Source organism: Gobio gobio (assembly GCF_949357685.1).
Source record: "Gobio gobio genome assembly, chromosome: 3".
Classification (NCBI taxonomy): domain Eukaryota; kingdom Metazoa; phylum Chordata; class Actinopteri; order Cypriniformes; family Gobionidae; genus Gobio; species Gobio gobio.
Window position 1 is genome coordinate 60,382,578 of NC_137099.1, and position 27,187 is coordinate 60,409,764.

General features: G+C 40.7%; 1 protein-coding gene across 1 annotated transcript in view; it reads left to right on the plus strand.

Annotated features, from left to right (window-relative positions):
* The window catches only part of LOC307122949 (complement C3-like), a 104,205-nt gene that overhangs the window by 30,543 nt on the left and 46,475 nt on the right, over positions 1-27,187 (plus strand). Inside the window, exons 4-21 of the mRNA XM_079811293.1 lie at positions 707-902; positions 984-1,152; positions 1,329-1,402; positions 1,527-1,615; positions 2,637-2,716; positions 2,813-2,900; positions 7,639-7,741; positions 7,862-7,982; positions 8,091-8,206; positions 8,404-8,550; positions 12,131-12,334; positions 12,476-12,667; positions 12,742-12,894; positions 12,974-13,103; positions 13,320-13,364; positions 13,777-13,879; positions 13,988-14,076; positions 14,178-14,317. Coding sequence (XP_079667419.1) covers positions 707-902; positions 984-1,152; positions 1,329-1,402; positions 1,527-1,615; positions 2,637-2,716; positions 2,813-2,900; positions 7,639-7,741; positions 7,862-7,982; positions 8,091-8,206; positions 8,404-8,550; positions 12,131-12,334; positions 12,476-12,667; positions 12,742-12,894; positions 12,974-13,103; positions 13,320-13,364; positions 13,777-13,879; positions 13,988-14,076; positions 14,178-14,317 — 2,239 coding nt within the window. The remainder of the gene's footprint in view (positions 1-706; positions 903-983; positions 1,153-1,328; positions 1,403-1,526; positions 1,616-2,636; positions 2,717-2,812; positions 2,901-7,638; positions 7,742-7,861; positions 7,983-8,090; positions 8,207-8,403; positions 8,551-12,130; positions 12,335-12,475; positions 12,668-12,741; positions 12,895-12,973; positions 13,104-13,319; positions 13,365-13,776; positions 13,880-13,987; positions 14,077-14,177; positions 14,318-27,187) is intronic.

The window sequence follows — 27,187 nt, forward strand, 5'->3', positions numbered from 1 at the left end:
GGGTTCTTGAGCCTTTAAATGGTCTCAATCTAGTTCAATAGAATTCACAATCATGGGGAAGAGCAGACCTGACAGTTGTGCAGAAAACCATCACTGACACCTTCCACAAGGAGGGAAAGCCTCAAAAGGTAATTGCAAAAGAATTTTGCAAGTTTTGCAAGAAGTTGGATCAAAGCACATTAATACAAAGTTAAGTGGGAGGGAAAAGTGTGGGAGAAAAAGGTGCACAAGCTGCAGGGATGACCGCAGTCTGGAGAAGATTGTCAGCAAAAGGACATTCAAATGTGTGGCGGAGCTTCACAAGGAGTGGACTGAGGCTGGAGTTACTGCATCAAGAGCCACCACACACAGACAGATCCTGGACATGGGCTTCAAATGTCGTCAGAAGCGTCTTTCCTGGGCTAAAGAAATAAAGAACTGGTCTGTTGCTCACTGGTCCAGTCCTCTCTTCTGATGAGAGCAAATTTTGCATCTCATTTGGAAACCAAGGTCCCAGAGTCTGGAGGAAGAATGGAGAGGAACACAGTCGAAGATGCTTGAAGTCCAGTGTGAAGGAACAAACTGACACACACACACACACACACACAGGATTGACGTGTCTTGACTGTTGTTCTTCTGTGCTCACACTGTGGGACCTGCTGTGAGTATTAAACACACCGTTTGTTAAAAATAGATCTGTTTTTAAGATTGGATTTGTTCTCCTCAGGTTTGTTCTGTCAGCTCCTAATTTGCTGAGAGTGGGTTCCTCAGAGAACGTGTTGGTGGAGGCTCAGGATTACTCTGGAGAAAACCTGAATGTAAGAATATCAGTAAAGAACTTCCCAACAAAAGACAAGGAGATGCTGTCCAAAACAGTGACACTGACTGCAGACAACAATTACCAGATCCTTACAGATATAAAGGTGAGAGCTCCATGATTACAGTGCTGTGATTCTCATTAGTTTATTTTCAGATATAATTCAGGCTGATTATCTGTTCTCCAGATCCCTGATGATAAGAACTTCTTCTCTGGTGATCCTCTGGAGAAGCAGTTTGTGTATCTACAAGCTCAATTCCCGTCCGACACCCTGGAGAAAGTGGTCATGGTCTCATTCCAGTCTGGATATATATTTATACAGACAGACAAGTCCATCTACACGCCTGCTAGTGCAGGTACGATTCAGTGCTAACAACATTAAACATATAACAGTGAATGTTAAAGATGTTACATCAGCATGACAAAATCCTGTTTATTATTAAACTGACCGCTGCTTTTATCAGTGTTTGAATCTGAGGAAACCAAACAATCAGAACTCATTTTTCAGTTTTTACTTTGCTCTCTTTTGCAGTTCGTTACAGGATTTTCTCTCTGGCGCCCAACATGAAACCCCTCAGTCAGTCTGGAGTCACGGTGGAGATCATGGTACACACTTATAATAGAACACACTCACATACGCACACTCGTTCATTACATTTCAGCTGTAATGAATGCTCATTACACTGATCTCATCAAACACAGTGTTAATGCTGATTTCTTTTTTTTTAAGAATCCACAAGGCATCACAGTTTCATCACAGAAGATGTTAACAGACAGAGGGATGCACTCCGGAAGATACGCCATTCCTGAGGTTACCAGGTGTGTGAAACACTGACTGAACCTGCTCAACCTGAGTGAACTTTATTTAATGATTCATGATGTATACCTAGGGCTGGACGATATGGCCAAAATGAATATCACGATATATTTCTTAACTTTTGCTCGATTTCCGATATCGATATGAACTTTATAAAATTCTCTGAAAAACTGCCAAGAACGCCCATAATGGATGTCTGTACCTACAAACTTCTATGATGTCTAAACGTCTATGAAACCACCTCCTGTAAAACTATTATAATATTTTAGAAATAAAAACGGTACAAATAAATTAATGTTCAACTTTTCATCTGCTTTTGCTGCATGGGTTTCTCTTCTGACAGCTGGTTTTGGGGATGGGGGAGGTGGGGATGTTTCAGGGACAGGTTGGCTTAAACTTTTGTGGTGCTTCATCTTCTGAGTCTCAGAATATTCTATCTGGTGAAACTGCTTCAGAATGTGGAACAAATGACCTGAGGGTTTCATGCAGCCACAGCCTCTTCTTACTTGCTGCTCTCTCTCTTCTTTTTACTAGCAGGGCTAGTGCTATCGCTCACTTCTTAGCACGGGACAAATACTTATTTATTATTCCCCAAGAAACAAAATTGTACCTCCACTGTACCTTTTTTCTGAGAGTGTATATTGATATTGAATTATTGTCTACCTCAGGATAATAAGTCTTATAATAATAATTATAATTTGTTACATTTATATAATAGCGCTTTTCTGGGTACTCAAATTGCTTTACATGGAAGGGGGGAATCTCCTAAACCACCATCAATGTGCAGCATCACCTAGATGATGCGACGGCAGCCATAATTTGTGCCACAACGGCCACACACCGACTTATTGGGGGATAGGAGACAGAGTGAAGAAGCCAATCAGTATATGAAGCCAAGTCTTGAATTTAACTACACACAACGCAGCTAATACACATAGATGTGATCTGTGTTATTATATATAAGATTCACTTGATCTGTTATGTAATGCTTATTTATCATTTGTTTAAATGCTTTTGTTTCAGTATTGGGATGTGGAAGGTGGTCACTCGGTTTGCAAACACTCAGAAGACGTTTACTGCTGACTTTGAGGTCAAAGAATATGGTGAGATGTGTGTCAACACAATGCATTTTGTGTAAATGTGATAACTAAAATAATGTATTTATTTGTTTGTGTGTCTTTTGTCTGGTTTGGTTTTAGTGCTTCCAACATTTGAAGTGAAAATAAAACCCAGTCGATCTTTCTTCTATGTGGATGATCAGAGTCTGACAGTCGACATTGAAGCCAAGTAAGACAACATATGTTCTGCTTTACTTTATTGGAAATACATATTTAATGTGTGAACACAATAAAATAATTAAAATAGATTTGTATGTAAAATAAAAATTAAATGTGCTATTGAGTAACCAAAACTTTTCATTGAGAACTTCCAAAGACGTTTATCTTTATTTTTTCATTTGTGGTTATTCTCTATTTCACTGGTGGTATAAATATTGTTTCAGTTGTATCAGTCCCTTCTCAATTGATCTGCACTATACAATATGTGCTAACACTTTCATTAATTAAATACATTTAGCTTAAAGCGATCATGAAAATGGATTTTTAAAAATGTTTAATGTGGTGCACTTATGTTGATATGATTTTTTAAATAGAAACATTTTCATAATTTACAAATAAATGGCTATTTTACATCCTGATTTTAACTAGGGGTGTGAGAAAAAAGAATTATGCATTGTGATTCTGAGCTTTTAACCGCATATGCACGATGGCGCTGCGTGTGCTTTAGAAACACCCCTATTCTGCTTGCTTCCAGTTCTTCACACACACGTGCTTGCACTTTGCTTGCTCACAGTGTGTGGACTCGCCCGTCAGTATTTTCCTTAAAAATGCTTTACGAAGGCATCATTTATGTGATTTGAAATGCAGTGGGCTTATATGGGCTTATAATAAAATATGAAACTCACTGACAGAAGCTGCTTTCAACTTCAAATGCTCATGTGTGTTTAGAGAAGAGCACTCATTTTCCATTCAGGAGCTCCAAGTGACTTTTCTCTTTCTCATCTTGACTGTTGTTTTACTAATGACATCATAGACAGCAGGAGCTCTAATAAGTTGCGTTCACCTTTAAAGGTACAGTTTGTTCCCCAAGGAACAAAATTGTACATCCACTGTACCTTTTTTTTCTGAGAGTGTTGACAACATGAACCAAAACATGGACTAGGACTAATGACGAAACCAGATACACCTGTGAACAATGAACAAATGACAGAACTGAACTGAGAACCCACATGACTAAATCAACCAATAGGCTTGTTCGACTTCACCCAGCGATGCGCAGACCGATCGGCGGCTGACTTGAGGCAGTGCATGCCGGTTCGAAATTTTTGAGGCAGCGCCGACGCCACGTGACGTATGTCAACAAAGTGCCGCGAGAGCGATTCGAGAGCAGCCGGCTGATACAGTTTCATGAGGCTGCATGGACTCTGATGACGACACAGCGACGCCACAAAAATGTAGACCCCACTTCATTGATAGTGTAGCTGCTTGTATGTTGAACTTTATTCTTGTACAAACACCAGAGGTGTCAAAATAGGGCCAGAAAGTAAAAGTCCTGCCATATTTGTATTCCACTCATGAACTCAGTCAGCTGATTTCACTAATTAATTCTACCTCCTGGCTGAAAAACTGTGCTATTAGCAAATCCAAGTGTTCGGAACAAAATACAGAACAAGACTTTTTATTTTCTGAACCTGGACTTTCCACCTCTGGCAGTCTCTTGTCAGATCCATACATTGAGGAGCCAGATGGGTTTGACCTGGACTCTAACAGCCAGTTTTATCTTCAGTTTCCATGGAGGCTCCACATGGGTTAGCCCAGATGAAATGAACACTGCTCAGTGTGCACACTACAGGCTGTTAAATGTAACAATGCATCAGTTTATGTTAATGGAGTTCATGAGATAATTAAGTGATTAATTGAGTGAAGGACAGAGAAACACAAGAACTACAACTGACTTCAGCCACAGCCTTAGATGAAATCAACTGAAGATAAAAGAAGACATTAAATCTCTGAAGATCTCAGCAGAGGAGGATTAAACAACTCCACAAACAGCATCACCAGTGTAAATTTTACACTGAATCAAAGCCGTTTCAGCATCGCCTTTGATACTAGGGGCAGGGGTGGATCAGACCCGGCATATTTTAAGTCTGCTTTAATGTGGCATTGCGTCTTTACACAGAATTTTGAGCAGATAAAGAGCCGCTTTAGAGACGCCTTAACTCGGCTGTGTAAAGATGTCAGTAGACATTAGGCTACCTATTAAGCCTTTCGGTAACCTAAAGTAAAGAAAAAGATTTAGCCGCCATAAAATAATCCCCAAACGGCTGTAAATATCAAACAAAAATGTTATATTAAATTTAAAGTTTTTTTTTATTTTTTTTATCACTTATAAGACTTTTTACTTCTTATCAATTATAAGAGATGAACCAGTCAAAAGTTCTTTGTTCTCAAGCTTTCTCGGGTGAACGCTACGCGAAACTTTTCTGAGAGAACGCAAAAGCATTCCATTTTTTTTTTCCAACTCATATTTTCCCCATCACCATGTCCCTTTAGGGGCTCCGTAGAGCACTAGTAATCCAGATTTGGAAATCTGAAAAGGTGTTTATCTGGATCAGGGTGATCCAATCCAATTTTGCTTTGAAAAACCGGCACAAAAGTAAAATGGATTACCTGATCCTGGATAGCAAAACATGGGATTTCCAAATCCAGATCATTTTGATCCAGATTAAATGTTTTGAACAACTGGCCCGAGGTGATACTTAAAATCTGTCCCAGCCACTGCTACTTTATTACAAGAGTTCATTACTGAACCACGGACAATAGTAATAATTTTAAACAATAATAATATAAAAATGTTATATTGTAAATGTATATTTGAATGTATATAATATTATAATGTTGTTTATAATACTATAGACACATAGAGCGATTTATTTGTGATAGAATAATTACTTTATGATTTTATTGGAGGTTTACACACATGTTGTACAATTACTCGAGCCCTGCATTCATTTAAGTGATGACGGATATTATGGGATGGCTTGATGCAGTGCAGGAGATGCAGATAACTTGATCTTAAAGCTACACTGTGTAACTTTTTTTGTCTATTCTTAGCTAAAAACACTTAGTTCTTTCAAAAATATTATGTGCTCATTAATGTATATTTACTTCTTTCAATCAATAAAGTATTCTCGTAAGTTTATAATATGCAATTGAAAATACATAAGGTAATGGGATCTAACGGTGGTCGCCATGTTGCCCCTCCATCTTGAAAGTACATTAGCCAAAGAGGGACATACCCGTAAATTCAAGCTTCGCCTTTCGCGTTTTAACCGGTTTTAATACTCGATGGCACTGTACAAAATTCTCTGCCTCGCGCATGTGCGCGTCAACTTGTTCAGACTTGTCTGGTGCATGTGCAGAGAGTTTTCATCTCAGCAGCTCCAGTTATACGGAGTTTTCCTGACTTGTTTATTCCTCAAAAGTCTGTTTTTCCTTGTGTGGTATTTCTGTGCGTTAATAACTCCGTAAGTAATAATAGTTATTGTCATTGTAGATGTGTTTCAGAGTGTGTCATCGCGCAATTCAGTTGATGTCACCTCAGAAGTATTTTTGTGTCAACATACAATAGCGTAATGCTCACCTATTTGAATAATCATTCAGTTATTTTGTTATCAACAATGTTTATTCGTTTATAGAAAATATTTGCTTGTAATGTATGTTGATGGAAATATGTATCAGGTCTGATCGGCATATTAACACTTGTTATACAGAGCGCACTGCAGTGCTAACGTTAAAGCGCCGCACACACTTTTGTAACCGGACACCGCTTGCTAGCAGCGGCAGCGGCAGCTCCGCTCCTTTTAATGCAGCTGCATTTAGCGCCTATATATGGTACAATAAGCTCTGGTTTACGGTTACATTATACAAATGTAACTTATAAGTATAGTTATACAGTTCTTAACTGTGTATGTATATTTACCATCCTTATTTGTTCTCTCACAGAAACCACATTTATGTACATATCCACGCAAACCTGTTTATGCCTTGCAATTGGATGACTGAATAAACATTACTATCATCAAAGTTCACTCTGGATTAGCTGCAGTTCTTTCTAGCCGAATAATTAGGCCAGTTGAGTTCCAACCATCCCACTGCGCACAGAATATCCCACAGGCACCGTGTCGAATGTGGACGAGGTCGAACTGGAAGCCATGTTAATCTTGGACTAAATCGGCCACCGTAGGAGTTGAAACGAAATCGGAATTGAGAGGAACAGAAACTAAAATGCACTGGATGGTCATATACCTTTTCAACACTAGATGGGGGAAAATATCACACAGTGTATCTTTAAGAAACTTTAATACTGTCACGTTACAAATCTGTTTCAAATTGAATTCAACATTTAATTACAACATTGATATAAAATTGTAAAGGGTGTACAAATACTGTATAAAATCGTGAATAAATAATTGGTAATCATGTTAAAAAAACATGCAATGCAGAAATTAGTGGGGTTTTTTTGTGTGTAATTTGTCAAGTTTTTTGCCAGGTGGCTTTTTTAATTATATGATGTCATTACGTTGCTGTCTTGACGCCAGCCAATCGCTGCATTGCTGATCGTGGTTTCGAGTATCGATGTTTCTGCCCTCTCCAGGGATCACAAGAAATTGCAGTGATCTAAGATAATTTAATCCAGATATTTAAATCCAGTCCGCAAATTCGATTAAAAGAACTGGGATATGTCACATCATATCAGATGTATTAAGCGAGGTACGAAGACAGACCTCAGGAATAAAGCTCCTTAACTGATTAGTTCAAAATAGTCCGAAAATGTTATTCAAAACCTGTATAACTGGAAAAAGAAAAGAAGAAAGTTAAACAAATGTTCATGCTACTTTTTTTCTATGTAATGAAAGCGGATGTGGATCACCAGTTTGTAGCAGTAATTGTATGTGGTTTTATAGGTACCTGTCTGGACAGGAGGTGGAAGGAAATGCGTTCGTGGTGTTTGGTGTGATGGACGGTGAGAAGAAAACACTTATTCCTACTTCCCTGCAAAAAGTTCAGGTGAGAGAAATTAAACTGTTTACAAGTTGGGATAAAGTCAGGACGACTTAAATAAAACAACACATTTATTTTTATCTTGTCTTCTAGACTGATGTTGTTGTCTTTCTCATATATGAATAGATAACTAAAGGAGCAGGTACTGCAGAACTGACCAGAGCGATGATCACTGAGACCTTTAGAGACATGAACCAGCTGGTTGGACTATCAATCTATGTCTCAGTCAGTCTTTTAACAGAAAGTGGTGAGACTCAACAGAGACGGTACATCTGTGTGTTTACATGCATGTGTGTGATTGTATATGAGAGGCTAATCGTGTGTGTGTGTGTGTGTGTGTGTGTGTGTGTTTCAGGCAGTGAAATGGTGGAAGCAGAAAGGAGAGGCATTCTGTTTGTGACGTCACCGTACACCATCCACTTCAAAAAAACACCACAATTCTTCAAACCTGGAATGCCCTTCAGTGTCTCGGTATAAAACACTGACTAGGAAGTGTGATATGACAATATTATGAATGATTAAAGTCTGCATGAAACAGATGTTCCAATAGTTTCTTCTTTCATTTTGTGGCATTTATATATAGAACTAGAAATATATTTTTGCCATATTACCTATATATCCTTTTTTATTTGTGTTATTGTTTTTTTTTGCTCTGGGTTCTATATCAGGTCTCTGTAACAAATCCTGACCAGACGCCTGCTGAAAATGTGGTAGTGGAGGTCAATCCTGGAGGGGTCAGAGGTCAAACAAGAGCCAATGGCATTTCCAAGTTTATCATCAACACTCAGGAAGGATCTTCCTCACTGCAGATCACTGTAAGACCTGCTAACTCAACTAATGTTCATGTTTCACTGGAGAACTACTGGAAAAATTAGCATATGTTTGTAGCGTCTTAGGGTTACATATATATTTAAATTAAAAATTAGCTCAATAGGGAATTGTGGGTATTAATATTTAGGGATTTATGATTAATCATAACGGGTTATAATCTAATCACAAATCTCCAAAATCACCCAAAAGGGGAATACCTAACCTCGGTATTTATACAATATATAATATATATATGGTTAACAACAATTTATTGCAATTAACTACAGATATATCTATATTAAATAATCACAGAATAACCTCTAGGGAGTTGATTCAAAATTCCTCTCCGTTCCATTTAAAGAACGAGCGGTAATTCTTTATCCACTCACCAGGTCTATTCTTCCTACCCAATTTTCGGGAAGTTTATCCCTCTGGCCACAAAGGACAAACTTTCCGAGTTATGGTATTAATTAAAGCATTCAACGATGCTTATAAGAGCTTGTAGCTTAGATCTGACATTAAAGGGACTCGTGTTCTGTGAGCAAAACAATGACAATCAAAACGTGAATATCATGGTTTTAATAAAGATTAATACTACGATTACATATGACTACATAAAGAATACATGTATTTACCGAATAGTGGAAGGTAAAGAGGAGGATGAGGAGAAGGGAAAGGAAGAAGGGTATGATCGTGTCCGATCCGACACCTTCCCAGACATAACCACTGGAGCCAGCAAGAACCATATCACCTTAAACAGGGGTACAATCTTAAAACGCATCTAAATTTCGGTAGAATTGATACTTGCATGGTTTCTTGGTGTTGTGTAAAGCAAGATGCGTGCGTTGGCGTTTCTCAGAGTGTTTGTGCGCTGAAGCGTTCTCTCCGTTTGGTTCTTCCGGAGCTTCGTTGGTCCGTGGGAGTTTTAAAGGTCCCATGGCATGGCATTTTTCTATTATTTTATAGTGTTTTCTGAGGTGTACTTATATTATTAGTATGATTTTTACATCATGAAATGTCATAATTTAGAAATAAAAGGCATTTTTTTCTATACTGCTGTTTGCCCTGTGGCTGAATGCCCTGCTTCAAGAGGCGTGTCTGCTGTGAGACTTCAGTAAAAACGCCCACTGTTGTGATTGGCTGACATCTTTGCATTTTAAATGAGCGGAGGGGGCGTGGTTTAACGAGGCACGAGCAGGCACGAGTCTGCCAGAGAGACGGATGGACCTGTGTTCACTTCTCATCAGTTCTCTCAGCATGTCTCAGTTCAGTGAACTGTTGTAGTTACTAGCATATACTTCAGGTTATTAGTTTATTTCTAGTCGGAGGGGCTGTCACTCATGTCAGAAAGTTAGTAACTTTAGTAAATTATGGATCAGCGCTGACTCGAGACGCGAACCGTTTAGAACGATTCAGTCCGATTTGGTGAACTGGTTCGGTTCACTAAAAAGAACCGATTCAAAAGAATGATTCGTTCGCGAACCGGACATCACGGAGACGGAGCGATTGCTAACAAAGTTATTTATAGTAACTACTGAGTTATGAGAGCGCTGTCAGTCAGCGCGAGTTTATTGTGTTTGTATCTGAGAGTTCTGAATAAACACGAGTCCCAGTCACACCGAGTCCTCTTCATCATTATTCTACCAACTTTGTAACACATGCAATGTACCATTACAGCGAGATGAACGAGTTAGTAAGTTTGATTAAAGCATTATTTCTAGATATGTTCCAATCATATGAATAGCGTCATTGACGCGCATTGAGTAACGTTACACAGCGCAAACAAAGACACAACAGCAGTAATCGAATGTAATCCAGTTTATTGTGGGGAAAGCTGGCTAGCCTAGCCGGATACCCTCACGCTTACCCCCCTTCTGCTTAATCTCACGCCGCGTTTGGTGCCTCCGCTGTGGGCCAGATGCAGTACTGGGGGTCGGGGATGTTGAAGGCCGAGCTTCGGCGTGTGTGAAGTTTATCTCTAAAGATGTGACTGCTGATGTTAAACAGAAAAGACTGTATGCACATTTTAGAACAGATAGACGCGACAAGGACGTACAAAAACACTGACTCACAAGATAGAAAACACAAAAACACCGTTCTGTCGGGAGAGAGAGAAGCCGCTGCGTGTCCACAAATAATAAATAATAAGCTACACATAAGAAATCAATGATCACAGATCAGAAGGAACTGAAGAAAGACTTCTGTTTTCATTTGTACATCCAAACACTGAGAAACTGCCAGTGTTCACTCGTTCACAAATAACGTTAATGATCTCTCGCGCTTGCATGGGCGTGCCAGATTCTCTGGGCGGGGAAAGGGAGGTAACCGTTCCTGCTTGGACGTCAAACCAGGAGACTTCAGGATTGGCTCGTCTGGCCTGTCATTTTCTCAAAGGCAGAGAAAGACAGCCAGAACTCGGTTTTACACCGATCAACATTTCTATCCACTTGGGGACAATATTCAGGCTAGGGGAACTCATATTAATGTTGAAATACCTCATAAAATGAAAATTTCATGCCATGGGACCTTTAAAGGTGTTTGGGAAGGGAGCGTCTTGGAAGGGAAAGTTCATCTCGTCCAGCTAAGTTCCTCGGTCTGGTGAAACGCGCCGCAGGAGCGCGTCGATCTTCAAAGGAAACAACAGCTTGGCTGGACCGCGCCGGCTCGCAGGTCGAAGCCCGCGAGCCGCGCTGATGAGATGGAGGAAAAGGAAATTTGTCTCGTCGGGGTCCTTGCAAGTTGACTGAGCACCGATATGCTGGTGTTACTGTCTTTTGAAGTCCATCAAACTACGCCCACTTTCCCTGCGGCGACCAATCGTTGGTGTGAATTTCAGGCGGGAGAGACTTTCTTTGTTCGGACTTTATTACCCAATGGAATGTTCTTGCTGAAAGCCAGAACTAGTAAAGTTTCACTCCCAAAAGGACTAAAACATACTAGCGGTACATCTCATAATCATATACTAGTTTGTACCATTGACTAAGACACAGAAATAGGAACTTTTAGACATCAAATATGCCTTTGTTTACAGACCTGAAGGCAGTGCATCTTCTATACAGAGCAATTTTGAGCGTTTAAGATAGCTCTTACATCACGCAAGCATAAGAAATATGGGGAGCATGCATACACTTAAGAAATCATCATATATGTAATTTCTGGGATAGTTTAATTAAAGGCTAAATAGAGGGGAATGCTTGTGTGTGTGTGTGTGTGTGTGTGTGTGTGTGTGTGTGTGTGTGTGTGTGTGTTCGAGTCAGAGTCACCCCCCCGGCCGTTCCAGACTGAAGGGTGAGGGAACTGTCCTGGCTGATTAGAATCTGATTGAAGCTCAGAAAGGGCCATCAACTATCTTCTGGTCATCTTCTAGCTGGTCATTAAACAGTCGGAGGCGCAATTTGACCCAGACTCGTTGGAGCCAGTGGGGCAGGAATTTAATTTATATGCAGAGCTGTTTGGAGGAAAGCATCTCTGATCACTTTGATCCCATGAGAGAGAGAGAGACACTCCAGACGCTACATGTTGAATAAGCAATAGAGCATATTCTATACACAACACATTAGAAAACAGTGTATTTGTTCTTTTCAGGCAAAGACTAACGATCCACAATTAAGAGATGAACAGCAGGCAGTGAAGACGATGACGGCTCAGGCTTATGTTCCCAAAGACAGATCCAAGAACTACCTTCACATCGGCATTGATGCTGCAGAGCTTCAGATCGGTGATCAGATGAAAGTCAATCTGATCACTGGACAAAGTCCAGGAGTCAAAGATCAAGATTACACATATATGGTGAAGATTATGGCTATTTCTTATTCAGCTGCAGCACAAATGTATGAATTTATTATGTCAATATTTGATTTACTACCACAGCTTGTGTTTGAAACCGTATGAATGTCATAAATAATGTTCACTTGTTTGTCTCATTTTCAGATCTTGAGTAAAGGTCAGATAGTTCAAGCAGACCGGTTTAAGAGGAGAGGACAATCTCTAGTGACTCTGTCTCTACCTGTAACCAAAGACATGGTGCCGTCCTTCCGCTTCGTGGCTTATTATCATGTGGGCTCGTCTGAGGTGGTGTCTGATTCAGTCTGGGTCGACGTGAAGGACACGTGCATGGGAACGGTGGGTCAACCATCACAAGAAATGGCTGATGTGCTAATCAACTAGATATGAATCAGTGTCTCTCCTTTTAACAGCTCAAGCTTCAGGTGAAGGACAAGATGAATACCTATGAACCAGACAAAGATGTCAAGCTGAAGATCACTGGAGATCCTGGAGCTAGAGTTGGGCTGGTGGTGGTTGACAAGGCTGTGCAAGTCCTTAACAAGAACAGACTCACTCAGACGAAGGTGAAGGACCTTCTGATGTTATGGCACAATCAGCTCTGACATGAAACATATGTAACTGGTGTGTCTTTTGCACCTCTAGATCTGGGATGTCATAGAGAAACATGACACCGGCTGTACGGCAGGAAGTGGAAGGGACAGTATGGGGGTTTTCAGTGATGCAGGACTGATGTTTGAGTCCAGCACTGCAGGAGGAACCAACACCAGAACAGGTATATGTATATTTGTCATTTCTTTAATTTGAATTAGTATTTCGAATACAAATTTTATTTTATATTTCACTAAAAATAATCCACAGGGGCACTGTCCATAAACTAAATTGAAATAATTTCCTTCAGATTTTCCTACCGACAGTTCAGTTGATGTGAATTCCCCCTCACACATTATAGTGTCATATGCTAATGTCATTCTAATGAAATTTCCTCTAGCGCCGGAGTGTCCAGTCCTTTCAGAAAGAAGCCGGAGATCACTGGGTGAGAAACTATTCATCTCTTTTAAAGATTAAACATGTTTTTAGAGTTCATCTGCTGTTGTTTGTCTATCATTGTGGCTTGAATGGACCCTGTATTGGAACAATGTGAACATAATCTTGAAGATTATCAGAATATACTAGTAATGATCCAGCTATGATTTCTATGGAGTCCCTAAAACATGTTAGAAAGAAATATGAGATATGAGGGGAAATAAAAAGTCAATGCTTTTGCGTTTTCAACTTTTTTAGCAAATGTATGACGTTCCCCTGAGAAACTTTCAGAAAATGAATAATTGGTCAAACTGGGCAAATACAATAGCACCAGCACCATCGGGCCTTGGAGCCCTAATACATTTTTACTTGATTATTTGACCTTTTGCTCTATTCTGTCACATTTGTATCTGTTACAACAGGTGATGATGACAATGGCTTTTATACAGACTCTGATGAGATTGTGTCACGTACACACTTCCCTGAGAGTTGGCTCTGGGAGGAGATTAATCTGTGTGAGGATTGGTGAGTAGGAGACTTTTAGACAAGAGCTGTGAGTTGAGCTTCATTCACACCCCTAGTGACTCATAGCAGATAACTGACAGTTTTTCTTGTATTTTCCTCATAAACTAGTCCAGCATCAGTCACAGATAAAGTGATGTACCTGAAAGACTCTATTACTACCTGGCAGATCTTGGCTGTCAGTCTGTCACCAACTCTTGGTAAGATGAAGCTGTAAACACAGGATACATGATCTGAAAAACATCATCATCCAGGATCTGCTGCTTTAAACCCTTCTGTGTGTCTGTGTTCCTCCTCAAAGGCATCTGTGTGGCAGAACCTGAGGAGATTGTCGTTTTTAAACCCCTTTTCATTGACCTCAAGATCCCTTATTCAGCTGTGCGCGGTGAACAACTGGAAATCAAGGCCATTATTCACAACTACACCCCAAAGAGACAGAAGGTAGATCTGATCTGATATTAAAAAATAGTCAGATTTATGGTGTACATTAAACCATTGTAGCGACTATGAGTCAGATAAAATAATAACTCAACGGGGAACTGAATTAAAATGAAAGACTCGAATGACACTATATATTATAAATAATTCAGAATTAATGTTTACCCCTTTACTTATTCGTCCGCCGATATGTAAGAACTTAAAGGGGGCTCCGTTAAAGGGAAACATGTATATTTAGCTCAAATGAATGGATTAATGAATTCATAGGGAATTTTGAGAGTCTATTTTACAGCCGAGCAAATGACTCTTCTAGCGTTCATTTGAACGGGCCGTAAATATCAACTCTGCAGCGGATATTAATATCCGAACAATAGTGAAACACTATTTAACAGCCAGGTAACTTAGATCGGCAGTTCAAGACATTAAATTGATAAGCACATAACACAAGAACAGTTATCTTTGAATACAAACGGAACTTTATTGATTAATCTAACACATCAAACTAATATCTAACATAAACACACACACTCGCACATTCACACGTTGCAGAAAGGAAGAAGGTGAGGAAAGAATAAGTTCTAAGAGAGAGAAATTATGAAATCCTAAGCAATCTATGCATTTATGAAACATGACCTGAAGAAACCATTGATCAGTAATTTAACCTCCTATCGTTTCTTAGGCAGGGTTATTACATTTGATCTAATGCACCAGTTCAGCTTGGAATCAAGAGGCGTTACTTGCGTTTGTGTGTCGCGTGTCGTCTGACAAAGGGGGATTCCCTTTTCCTGGCTGTACAGGGATTTTCCCGGATCTTTGATTCGCTGAAGGTCTGGTCGACGTCTGGGGAAGCCAATCGCGTGGGGTGTTGGCGGCTGGATGGAAGTCTTGTGGGCGTTGTTTGAAGTTGGAGCGCGCTGTTAGAAACTCGTTGTTGAGAGACTTTTGCGGCGAAACTTAACAGAACCCGAGACTTAACGGAAATAAAATAAACTTTAAGTAAAAGAAAGGAAAGTGAGAGAAAAGCAGATGGCCTGAATGAAATCGTTGTTAACCCATTTTCTCTGTATTGGTCTGTCACGATCGTCAGATCGTCTCCTGGGAGCTCCGTTCAGAACTCACTCTGGTCAAAACTGCTAGGACTTAGCTCATCTCTGAACTGCGAACAGGCCGCGAACCAGCTCGAACCGAACTGGAACCGAACTTGAGCTGAACTCTGCACTGCTTCTGGTCTGAACTGTACAGAACTGTAGACAGTAGACAGCAGACTGCACTTTTCGTTCGTGTTCTGAGATTAAACTCAAACATTTGCCCATCCCCTGGATGGGTTCTGGCCAATTAGGCTTCAGGGGTGACTGTGTCTCCACCCCTCCCACAAAATTGGGTTATCTATAGAATTTAGTTTCCTGCTCTTAAGCAGAGAGTAAATTTAGACCTAATTTCTTACTATAAGGACATGATCAATTCTATAAAGATTTCATTCAGCTCATCTGTTGGATTATATCCATACGAACACACCGGTATCAAACACAATGCTTTTTCATCCACTCATTCAATAGGCAAGGCAAGGCAAGGCAAGGCAAGTTTATTTGTATAGCACATTTCATACACAGTGGCAATTCAAAGTGCTTTACACAGAAATGAAGTTAAAATAGTTACAAGTGAATAAAATAAAAATATTTATAGTATAATAGTTATAAAAGGAATTAAAAGGAAATTAAAAGGAAATAAAAATAAAGATGAAATCCCCTATCCGGGGTTGAAGAAAATGGAGAGTCAGGTTTACTTTAAAAAATATTTGTCAGGTAACTGTGCGTTTAGACAGTACCCTTACAGACAAATCTTCTTGGCCTAACTTGAGGGTGTTCTCTAGATGTTTTACCCGCCAGAGCAGATCTAAACGGGTCTTCCTCGCACCAGAGCGAGTACTCAAAAAATATTTGTCAGGTAACTGTGCATTTAAACATTACCCTTACAGACAAATCTTCCTGGACCGGAACACCAGGGCTATCCTCTTACCACCAAGGCTATACAGATCCTCGCACCTATGTGGACTCGAACCACAATAACTAAATTGAGGATAACTATGTGGACTCGAACCACAATAACTGTTTAAGCTCCCCCGTCTCTCAACCTCTTCCACCCAGACAGCCTTAACAAAATAAAAAATAATTAAAAAATAAAAGAATAATTAAAAACTAAACATAAAACAGGGTTAAAATTAAACATAATTAAAGTGCAAGCAGTTCAGTTCGGACAAAGCACAGAGCACATTGAGTAAATGCATAAGATAAGGTGCAATTTGTCGTACAGTTGCACAGCTCATTCAGTAAATGCACAGCTGAACAGATGTGTTTTGAGTCTGGATTTGAATGTGGCTACTGTTGGAGCACATCTGATCTGTTCAGGAAGCTGGTTCCAGCTACGGCTGGCATAATAGCTAAAAGCAGACTCTCCTTGCTTTGAGTGAACCCTTGGTATTTCTAGTTGACTTGATCCTGATGATCTGAGTGATCTGTTGGGTTTGTATTTAATCAGCATATCTGCAATGTATTGAGGTCCTAGGTCATTTAGTGATTTATATACCAGTAATAGTACTTTAAAATCGATCCTAAATGTAACTGGAAGCCAGTGTAAAGACCTGAGGACTGGTGTGATATGGTCATATTTTCTGGTTCTGCTCAGGATCCTGGCAGCAGCGTTCTGTATGAGCTGCAGCTTTCTAATGGTCTTTTTGGGAAGGCCAGTGAGAAGACCATTACAATAATCCACCCTGCTGGTGATAAAAGCATGAACGAGTTTCTCTAAGTCTTGCCTGGAAATAAAGCTTCTAATTCTTGCAATATTTTTCAGATGATAGTAAGCTGATTTAGTTATTGCTTTGACATGACTACTGAAACTCAGGTCTGACTCCAAAATCACACCCAGATTCCTGACTTGATTTTTTGATTTCAGGCCTTTAGCCTCAAGATATGCATTCACCTTGAGAATTTCATCTTTGTTTCCTAATGTAGTAATTTCAGTTTTGTCTTTGTTTAACTGAAGAAAGTTTTGGCACATCCAACTGTTAACTTCATCAATGCATTTACATAGAGAGTCAATGGGGCTGTAGTCATTTGGTGATAGGGCTAAGTAGATCTGGGTGTCGTCAGCATAGCTGTGGTAAGCCATTTTGTTATTTTTCATTATTTGGCTGAGTGGCAGCATATACAGATTGAAAAGGAGTGGTGCAATAATTGACCCTTGTGGGACTCCGCATGTCATGGATGTCCACTCAGACTTATGGTCACCTATACTCACATAATAACCTCTCCCTTCTAAGTATGACCTGAACCATTTGAGGACCATTCCAGAAAGCCCAACCCAATTTTCTAGCCTGTCAAGAAGTATGTTGTGGTCAACAGTGTCGAATGCAGCACTGAGGTCCAGTAGTACCAGAATCGATGTTTTGCCTGTATCTGTATTGAGGCGAATATCATTTATAATCTTTATGAGCGCTGTCTCTGTGCTGTGATGCGGTCGGAAACCAGATTGAAAATTGTCAAAGTATCCGTTTGAGTTCAAGAATTTGTTCAGCTGACTGAAAACAACTTTTTCAATGATCTTGCCAATGAAGGGGAGATTTGAGATTGGTCTGTAGTTGCTCAGTATGGAGTTATCCAGATTTCTCTTTTTCAGGAGAGGCTTAACTACTGCAGTTTTAAGGGAGTTTGGAAAAGTCCCAGAAAGAAGTGAGGCGTTTACCACTTCTAGGAGATCTGCTTCAAAACAGTTAAACACACTTTTGAAAAAAGAAGTGGGGAGTGTGTCAAGGGCGCCGGTTGATGTTTTAAGGTGCTGTACCGTTTCTTCTAAAATTTTACCATCAATTGCCTCAAAATCAGTCATAATAATTTTCTGAGGTTGTGGTCTGATCTGACTCACCTCAGAGCAACTCAAGGATGTGCTGATCGCATTTCTGATATTAATGATTTTCTCGGAGAAGAAGGAAGCAAACTCACTACATTTGCTGTCTGAGAGCATTTCACTGGGAATGTGACTCGGGGGGTTTGTTAGTCTCTCTACAGTAGCAAAAAGAGTGCGTGTGTTGTTTATGTTTCTATTTATAATATTTGAAATGAAGGTCTGTCTAGCTTTGCCTAGTTCCACATTGAAAGCACGAAGACTGTTTTTATAAATGTTGTAATGGACAACAAGTTTTGTCTTTCGCCACAAGCGTTCAGATTTCCTGCATTGTCTTTTCATTAATTGCACTGCTGTTGAGTTTCTCCAGGGTGCTTTTTGTTTGCCACTCTTTTTTCTGACTTTTACAGGAGCAATATCATCAATTACACTCTTAACTTTTGAGTTAAAAGAGTCAAAGAGAAAATCAACAGAGTCTGCAGATATGCTTGGTGTTAGAGATATAGCCTTCATAAACAGCACACTAGTGTTCTCATTTAAGCATCTCTTTTTGACAGAGACAGATCTAGTTTCAATGGCAGGAGAGATTGATATATCAAAGAAAATACCGAAATGATCAGACAGTGCCACATCCTTAATAACTATCGATGAAATGTTTAGCCCCTTACTGATAAGTAAATCTAGAGTGTGTCCACGATCATGTGTGGGTCCGTGTACATGTTGTGTCAAATCAAAAACGTTAAGAACAGTCATGAGATCTTTTGTTGTACTGGATTCAGCATTGTCAATGTGAATGTTAAAATCCCCAGCAATAGCAAAACAGTCAAACTCAGATGAGATTGCTGATAACAGCTCTGTAAAGTCATCAATAAAGGCCGGAGAATATTTCGGAGGCCTATAAATAATGATAAGCAGGATGCGTGGTGCACCTTTTAGCACAATGCCCAGATATTCTAGAGACAAATAATCACCGAATGATACTTGCTTACATTGATAAACATCTTTAAATAGAGCTGCGACCCCCCCCCCCCCCTTCTGACTGGTCTGCAGACACTCATAAAAGTAAAGTTAGGAGGGGCTGTTTCATTGAGGACTGTTGCACTGCAGCTGTCTTCTAGCCACGTTTCATTTAGAAGCAAAAAATCTAGGTTGTTTGTGGATATTAAGTCGTTGACTAGAAATGATTTGTTTTTAAGTGAACGGATGTTTAAAAGTGCTAACTTAACAGTATTAATTTTAATTTTTTCCCCCACAGTAATCTTAGTTTGATAAGTAACAGGCAGCAGATAAGAAGGGTTTGCCATACGGCCTGAGAAAGCCTTGGACTTTCTATCACGTAACAGAACAGAAATAGAGAAAGAAGCAGGCACACTGGATTCACGCATGTTTTGTAAACATTTGATAAGATTGCTGTTGACGTTGCGTGGACCCAAAACACGTCACTGAGAGCTGGTATCAGTTGTTTTTGGTGCAGATGGAGGAGGGTGTGTGCCATGGCGTTGTGACCGAAGAAATCTCACAGGAGGAGGGGCAGAGCGAGCTGGGCCCACAGTCTTTGGTGGTTGTGGGGCTCGACGCTCTTTGGTTGATATCTGGGGGCTCGCAGTGATCGAGTGTGATTGTCTGTTTCCAGTATAAACAAAATCCATTTTCTCTGTGAAGCTCAGAAGCGGGGATTCTGTAGAGTGGGATAACATGTCTGGTGAGGGGGGCTGTTTCTCTGGTGTTACCGGAAGCTGCAATATGTTATCGTCCGGTTGAAGGAGTGACATTTCTTCCAGCTTATTGCTTATATCACATATAAGTTGTAAAAGTTCACTAGTTTCACGCCTGAAGGTCCCCATTTTTTCCAGTGCCTCCACAGACTCCACAGTATGGGCTGAGATGTTACCGTCACAGTGTGTCTGTGGTGAGCTCTGAGGGCGGGGCTCTGCTGGGAGTGTGTCCATGAGAAGTGGTTGTTGTGGCTGCGTGGTGTTATCATTGTCCTTGTGGGGTGTATCAACCGCATGTCCATTCAGATGCTGAAATTAAGTCCTGTGATCGTACTGTACTGGTGTGTGTGTGCCATCCAGGTTGAGTGGGTTAGCACACACAGCTGAAGGGTGATGAAGGGAAAAATAAATATTGTCCTTTAGCACTCTTGCACCGAGTTTGTTTGGGTGGAGGCCATTAGATGTAAACAGTTGTCTCTGACTCCAGAAGAGATTAAAATTGTCGATAAAGTTCACTCCCTTCATATTGCAGGTTTTTTGCAGCCATGTATTAAGCCCAAGTAGCCGTGAGAACCTATTTGTTCCTTTTGCTGGAAGTGGTCCACTGATGAACAGCTGAACTTTCAGTTTTCTAAGTGTTACAAAAAGTTCATTGAAATCCCTCTTTAGGAGTTCTGACTCCTCTCTCTGAATATCGTTCTTTCCCACATGAATGATAAGTCGATTTGCAGTCTTATGTTTCATCAGAATGTTCTTAAGTTCCCTGTTTACATCAGAAACTGTAGCTTGTGGAAGGCAGCATGTAGTTGTATCCCTGCTGCTAATGTTTCTGATTGTTGAGTCGCCCACTATCAGAGTCCTGGGCTCGGCTGCGCTCTGAGCTGAGGGCCGCTGTCTGCTTGACCTTGAGCGCCTGTTAGCATTAGTGTTAGCTGCGGGCTGATTCAATCTGTGTTCGGTCACATTCATCACATTTGGGGATTCCTCACCCACATTCATTAGCACTTCAAATCTGTTTTCAAGATGTATATTCGGTGGTAGAAAACTAGTGATTGCAATCCTTGAGTCTGGGGTGTATTTATATTTATATTTATATTTATGCATTTGGCAGACGCTTTTATCCAAAGCGACTTACATTGCATTCAAGATACACATTTTACATTTTGTCAATTCTTGCTTTCCCTGGGAATCGAACCCATGACCTTGGCGTTGCTAGCGCCATGCTCTACTGTTTGAGCTACAGGAAAGCGAGTAGAGCATGCTACTGCGGCAATATGTGATGCTCGTGACAATCTGATGTCTCGAGTGCCTTTTGGTCTTGCTCCCTGTTTGTTCCATTGATTAGTGTGTTGATCAGTTACTTGTTTCTCTACATGTTGAGTAGCACTACATTTATGGGACTCACCGGCAGTGTGCAGAGGGCGATCATGATGAAGCTCTGCTGTGTGATTCGTCTGGTTGGATGGTTCCGCAAATAACTTTGTTTCAAGAACTGCAATCCTTTGTAAAAGTCTGTGGCAGTTTGTGCAGCAAGTAGATTCTAGAAGAGGCATTTTCTTATCCTTTTGAATGTAGGCAGCTGTGTTTTCCCTTCTCCGGAATGTAAGCTGAAGGCAGTGGGAGGCTGGTCGGTTGAAATATTCCGCTTTTTGTTTAGGAATTCAGTCACCAGAGTTTCTAATTTTATCATTAGAGTCAAGCTTTGTTGTTTGAGCACTGCTGATTTGCTGAAGTTGTAAAATATAGAAGCGATAGAGCAAAGCGCGGAGCAGTAGGCAAAAGCGTCCGAACAGTAGCGAAGCAGGAAGCAAATAGTTACATAATTGCATGAATTGTGAGTAATATACATGCCTAATAGTCTAACTAACGTGTATTAGTTGTAAACACACTAACAAGCTACGTCGAAGGCTATTTGAAATGAAAAAGTCCAATAATCCGTGATTTGCTGCACTCCATATGTGACAGTTTCTGTGAGCTTACTTGGAGTTTTTAGCTGTGTCGTGGAGTTCATTTACCGGTCATTGCAAAGACAGAGGTCTGGTTGTTTCTTTGTCTTGTGACAACCACGAGCCCTTTGTCCTCTTTTAACTGAGTTTGGTGGCGAGTCCATAGGAAGTCAGAACTAGTAGCTCCGGGGCAGAATCAAGCCCCCATCTCCCTCGTGATGATGATGATTTCCTGGAGCTGAATTGTGCTTTGTGAACGGGGATGTTCATTTGATCGAATCATTGGAAGATTCGTTAACTATGTCTGCACCCATAATTGCTACATATTCCCCCCTTCGTTAGGCGATGTGTTGGGATGAAGACATCGGCGAACGCTGTAGAAGCACAAGGAGAAGAAGCAGACACAATACACAACAAACAACAAGACAACACCTCCATGATTGGCCACTGTACTGGTGCAGGGCCTTAGATTATTCGAGTACTAACAGTTTTAAACTTTAAACTTAAGGTTAACTTGAAGTTTACGTTTTAACGTTCCTCGGTTTATCGTGTCGACGTAATGTAGTTTAACTTTGGTGTTGTTCTAATTTGGTTCGGTACGGTGACTCTTTGACCAAATTCTGTGTTTAACTTTTGTTTTGTTTGTTTTCTTCACTTCTAAATCGTACTAGGTTGAGACCGTTGTACCTTTCTTCATGACGTGGTGACATCATTTGTGGTACAAATGAGGTGACCTCTTAATCATGGAGCTCTCTAGCTCACATTGGTTCAAAGGTGGCCTGCCGATATTAGGCGTGGGGCATCAATCCCTATATCGTGACCTTGACCCTTATGGGGTAGACAGGCATTTTACCTAATAAAAGAAGAAGGAGAGGGAAGGAAGAGGTGAAACAAAACAAAACAGTTGAGTGTCTCTAGGTCTTGCCTACAACTACTCGTGCAGCTAAGGTGTCGTGTACCCTAACTTAATGAGAGGTGTTCTACCTGTTGGGTAGATTGTGCAATGTTTCCTATGATGAGTGTAGCCGGGTCCATGCTAAGCTAGTTTCTGAAGCTAGTTTCTACCTGTGGGAAGAACATGTTTGCTGAATGTTTTCCCTGGCAGATGTGGTTAACTTCTGTATGTTAGCGAGTATGTAAGTTATGTAGTGTATGTAACGTTAGTGGATGTATGGTCAGATCTGTTCTAGTCTGTTTTTGGTCCCCCCTTTCCTGGAAGGCGTGTCAATCAGAATCTGACTCATCCCATTTCCTGTCCTCTTCATGGCATTTGAGGGATTCTCTCAATAGCTGCATGACTTCTTGTGAGTCGCTGCTTTGCTTGTGCCCACGGCCGTCTGGTTGTTTGGATCTGGCACTGGCATGAGAGTCTTGTTCTTCGGCGTACTCAGTGCTGTGCTTAACTGAGTGGTGCCGAGGTGGGTTTTGTCGTCGCTTACCCACGTTAGATGCTCTGGAATGTGTGGGATGACGATGGTCTTTGGCATCTTTAGGGTTTCTTGAGAAGCGAGGCTGGTCCCATAGCTTTTCCCAGCAGTTGGTGTGGTAGCTGTCATGGGAGTCACGTTCTCTGTACTCTTTATGATGGACCGTAGTGTAGTCATGCCACTGGGTGTCGTCCAGTGCAAGGTTTGGGTCTTGGCTGACGGAGTCTGACACTGTGGATGTTTTCAGACCTTTCTTTGTGGCCATCTTTTGTTTGATGTAGGCCTTGTGTGTCAGGTCACGCAGCTGTTGGATTGTCATCGTGTCTGGGCAGGCCATGATGCCTAGATGACGACTCACTCCAGGGTGCAAGTTTCTCAGGAAGATGGTTTTGAAGTTTAAATCCTCTTCAAGTTCAGGTTCGTTATATGCACCAAAGTAGGCTTGTCGGAAACGGATGTAGTAGGCTTGGGGAGTCTCTTGTCGACCTTGTTTGGTTTCCCAGGCAATTAACAGTCCGTGTTCAGACTCAGGGCCTGTAAATTCTTGGGTCAGCGTCTCACGTAGTAGCTGGTAGTTGTACTTTACGTGAACAGGTTGCCGATCTAGAAAGCTTCGTACCTCGGGACTGGATGTGGCTCTGAGGAGGTATAACCTGTCTCGGTCGGTCACCTGAGGTCTTGCCTCTAGGTAGAAGTCAATATCTCGGAGGTAGGCCTGGATGTCGCGGCCCTCCGTGGAGTTTGGGTTGAACTGGGTAATGTTCTTAGCGAGCTTGTCGAGGTTTTCAAAGGTCATCTTTTGTGCAGGTTCGGAGTCTGCTTGGATGAGCTCTCTTTTGTTGGCCGGGACAAGTTCTGTGGTGAAGGCCGGCGACGCTTTGGGTTGCGGCCATTCACTTCTTCCGTTGTATGGCAGTTCTTGGAAGGAAGACTGTGTTCTACTCAACAGTAGGGATGCTGAGGGAGTTCTATCCCTTCTTGGCTCTGGTCTCTGTTTGACAGCATGATTGAGTTCATATCTGACCGCGTAGAGCTCGTCGTTGGCGTCGTCTCGCTGTCGGATCAGATGGTCCATCTCAGTGCTGTACCTTTCAAGGTGGTCTTCCAGAGCATTGATTTTAGAGTTCTGGTCTTTAATATCAGCGTTGGCTTTCTCTAGCTGATGTTCAGCAGACTGGAGTTGGTTTAACAGGTGTTTATGTGCAGTCTTTGACTCTTGTTTGTCACGTTCAGCGACTGCAAGGGCTTCTTGGAGCTTGTCAACTGGTTTCTTTGTTTCTTGCTCCGCTTCGTCAGGCACTTTGAGTTTGTCTTGAGCTTTAGCCTTGAGCTGGTCTGTGCAGCGTTGAGTGTGCATCAGCTCTCTCAGGAACTCAGTGGTCTGACGCTTGAAGTCGTCCTGGACTTTCACTTCCAGCTTGTCTATGCGGTGTTGGGCACGTGTCAGCTCCTCTTGAAGGTGGATGATGTGCTTGTCGCTTAGTTTCAGCTGGGCTGTGAAGGCGTTGCTTAGGGAACAGGTGATCTTGGCTGGTTCCATGTGGTTGTTGTTCTGGCTTGAATCATGTGTCAGGAACCTTCTCAGAATCATGATTATTATTAAAAATAATAACAGTTCAATTGTCTTTGGTATGAGGCAGTCTGTAATGCCTCTGAGACAGGCGTCCACATCTTCCCCTTGGGCAGTGGGGTTTGTCGTCTGCGACATGTTGGTACGCTGGGAGAAGAGACTGACACAGATCTGTGTGGGGTATAAGCCTATGTGTGGTGGGACAGCTAAGTGTCGTTTCAGTGATTGTACACCAATAGTGGCGTGTTGTGACGACTATGTGTTGGTCTCAGTGTAGACAGGTAGGCTAGTGATGTGAAGGCTTTGTCACTCAACTAGGTAAGGGAAAGAGAGAGAAAAGGGTTAAAACAAATCTCAATAGATTGAAACAATTTTCTTTTCACTTGGAGAATTTCTTTTTTTTCTAAAAAGAAAATTCTATCAATGAAAAGCTGTTTCCAAATCGTGATGCGAGGACTATGTCACTCAGCTTAGTAAGGGAGGAAGAGAGAAAAGGTTAAAAACCTATTTCAATTGAAAGAAACAAAAATAACTTTCACTGGGAGAAAAAGTTCTTTTTTTTCTATAACTACTTCCTATCAATGAAAATCTTTTTTCAAAACAGAAACAATATTATTGTTTATGTTACAGAGTAAAATAATACAATAATAATGCTGATACCTCTTTCCTTAGTCTGACAGGATTGACGCCACACACCTTACAGGCGGACCGCTTACGCAGGGATGCGTTGAAGGCGACGGTGGCTCAACACTTGTCTCTGTTAAATGAACTTAGATATGTCAAAATTTTAAATTGCGTTTACAAATGCAGGGAAAGCATGGAGAACAAAGGAGGGTTTGATTACCAATCAAATGCCTACTGGTTTGTTTCTCTGGGAAGAATTATCTTTCTCTTTCTTTTCGAAATGATCAATGATTCTTCCAGGCTTGTTCCCTATAAATATGAAGAATAAAATTGAATAGAGCAGGACAGAACAGGGAAGACGTGAGGAGAAGGGAGGAAAGCAAGGAGATCCGGCCCCACAAATGGCTCTGAAGCTTTGTCTGACTACGAGTATAAAGTTGATAGTTGATGGTCAACTAATCACCCAAAATAAATATTTAGTCAATGAGGATTGTCTCTGATTTATTTTGAAACTCGTAGGAATCTGGCACTGTCTCCTATTGAGGCTCAGGTGTGTTGCTCCCAAGCTAGGTTACAAAAAAAAGGAAGTTAAAATAAAGAGATAAATGAGTAAATAAAATAGAGTGGCTAAGTGAATAGCTACAATAGGAAGAGGGGATAAAGGAGGGTATAACGCAATAAAAATAATGAATAAGTGTGAGTCCAAAAGGTTTTGGTAATAGATATCAATTTAGTGGTTCACTTGAACTTCTAAAGTTCCAGACGAATACCTAAAGTAATTGGGTCTCAATGAGAAATTCTGAAAATGAGTAAATTCCAGAATAGTTAGAATAACTTTAAAATCATTTTACATGACTTTGAGGAATGAATCTTGAATTTTTCTTTCATTAAATTCAAACTTAACAATTAATAATTGCAAACCAGTATATTTCCTCTTCAAGTAAAATGTAGGTAAAGTAACTAACAATTGTGAACCAATATTTCCCTTAAAGTAGAGTATAACGTAATGTATTAGAAAGATAAGAGAAAAGTAAGAAAGACCAACAGTGTACATAAAGTTGAGGTGTTTAAATGGTTAAATCACTTTAAAGTGACTCAAACAGACACTGCATTTACACATATGTTAATACGGTTGATACCTAAAACTAATGCTAAAGCTTTAGCATTTAGGCTTCAATGTAAACAACTGCTTCGATTAGCTTAGCCTGTAGCTGTTAGCTACCGTAAGGTTTGTTTACAAATATGGCTTCGACGCACTGCGCATGCGCTGAGTTTATCCGGAAGCGCTGGTTGACTTCCGTGCCGCAGTCGTGACTATGGCGACAAACAAACGCTAGCGGCAAACATGTGAATTGCAGACAGGGGATACAGTTAGGAGTAACTAGAAAAGTCAGCGCTTTTCACCCTGTAAAGTTACACATAAGTTTAGCATGTGCAATCGAGTGTATTACGTGAAACGTCGGCACATTTCAACAATGAAAATCAAAATAAGGAACACCACTCGTAGCTGGTTTTGCTCTGTGGGGCTTTTCACTCAGTTTGTTAAGAGTGAGATTAAACTTTACAGTTACAGTTCAATGTTACAGTTTTGCGCTGTAAATAGAACACTATTGATCTCGGCGGATCTATGTGCATATAGAACAACAGGTTTTCTTCTACTGTTGATTCTATCAATGTCAGCTTTACTTGGG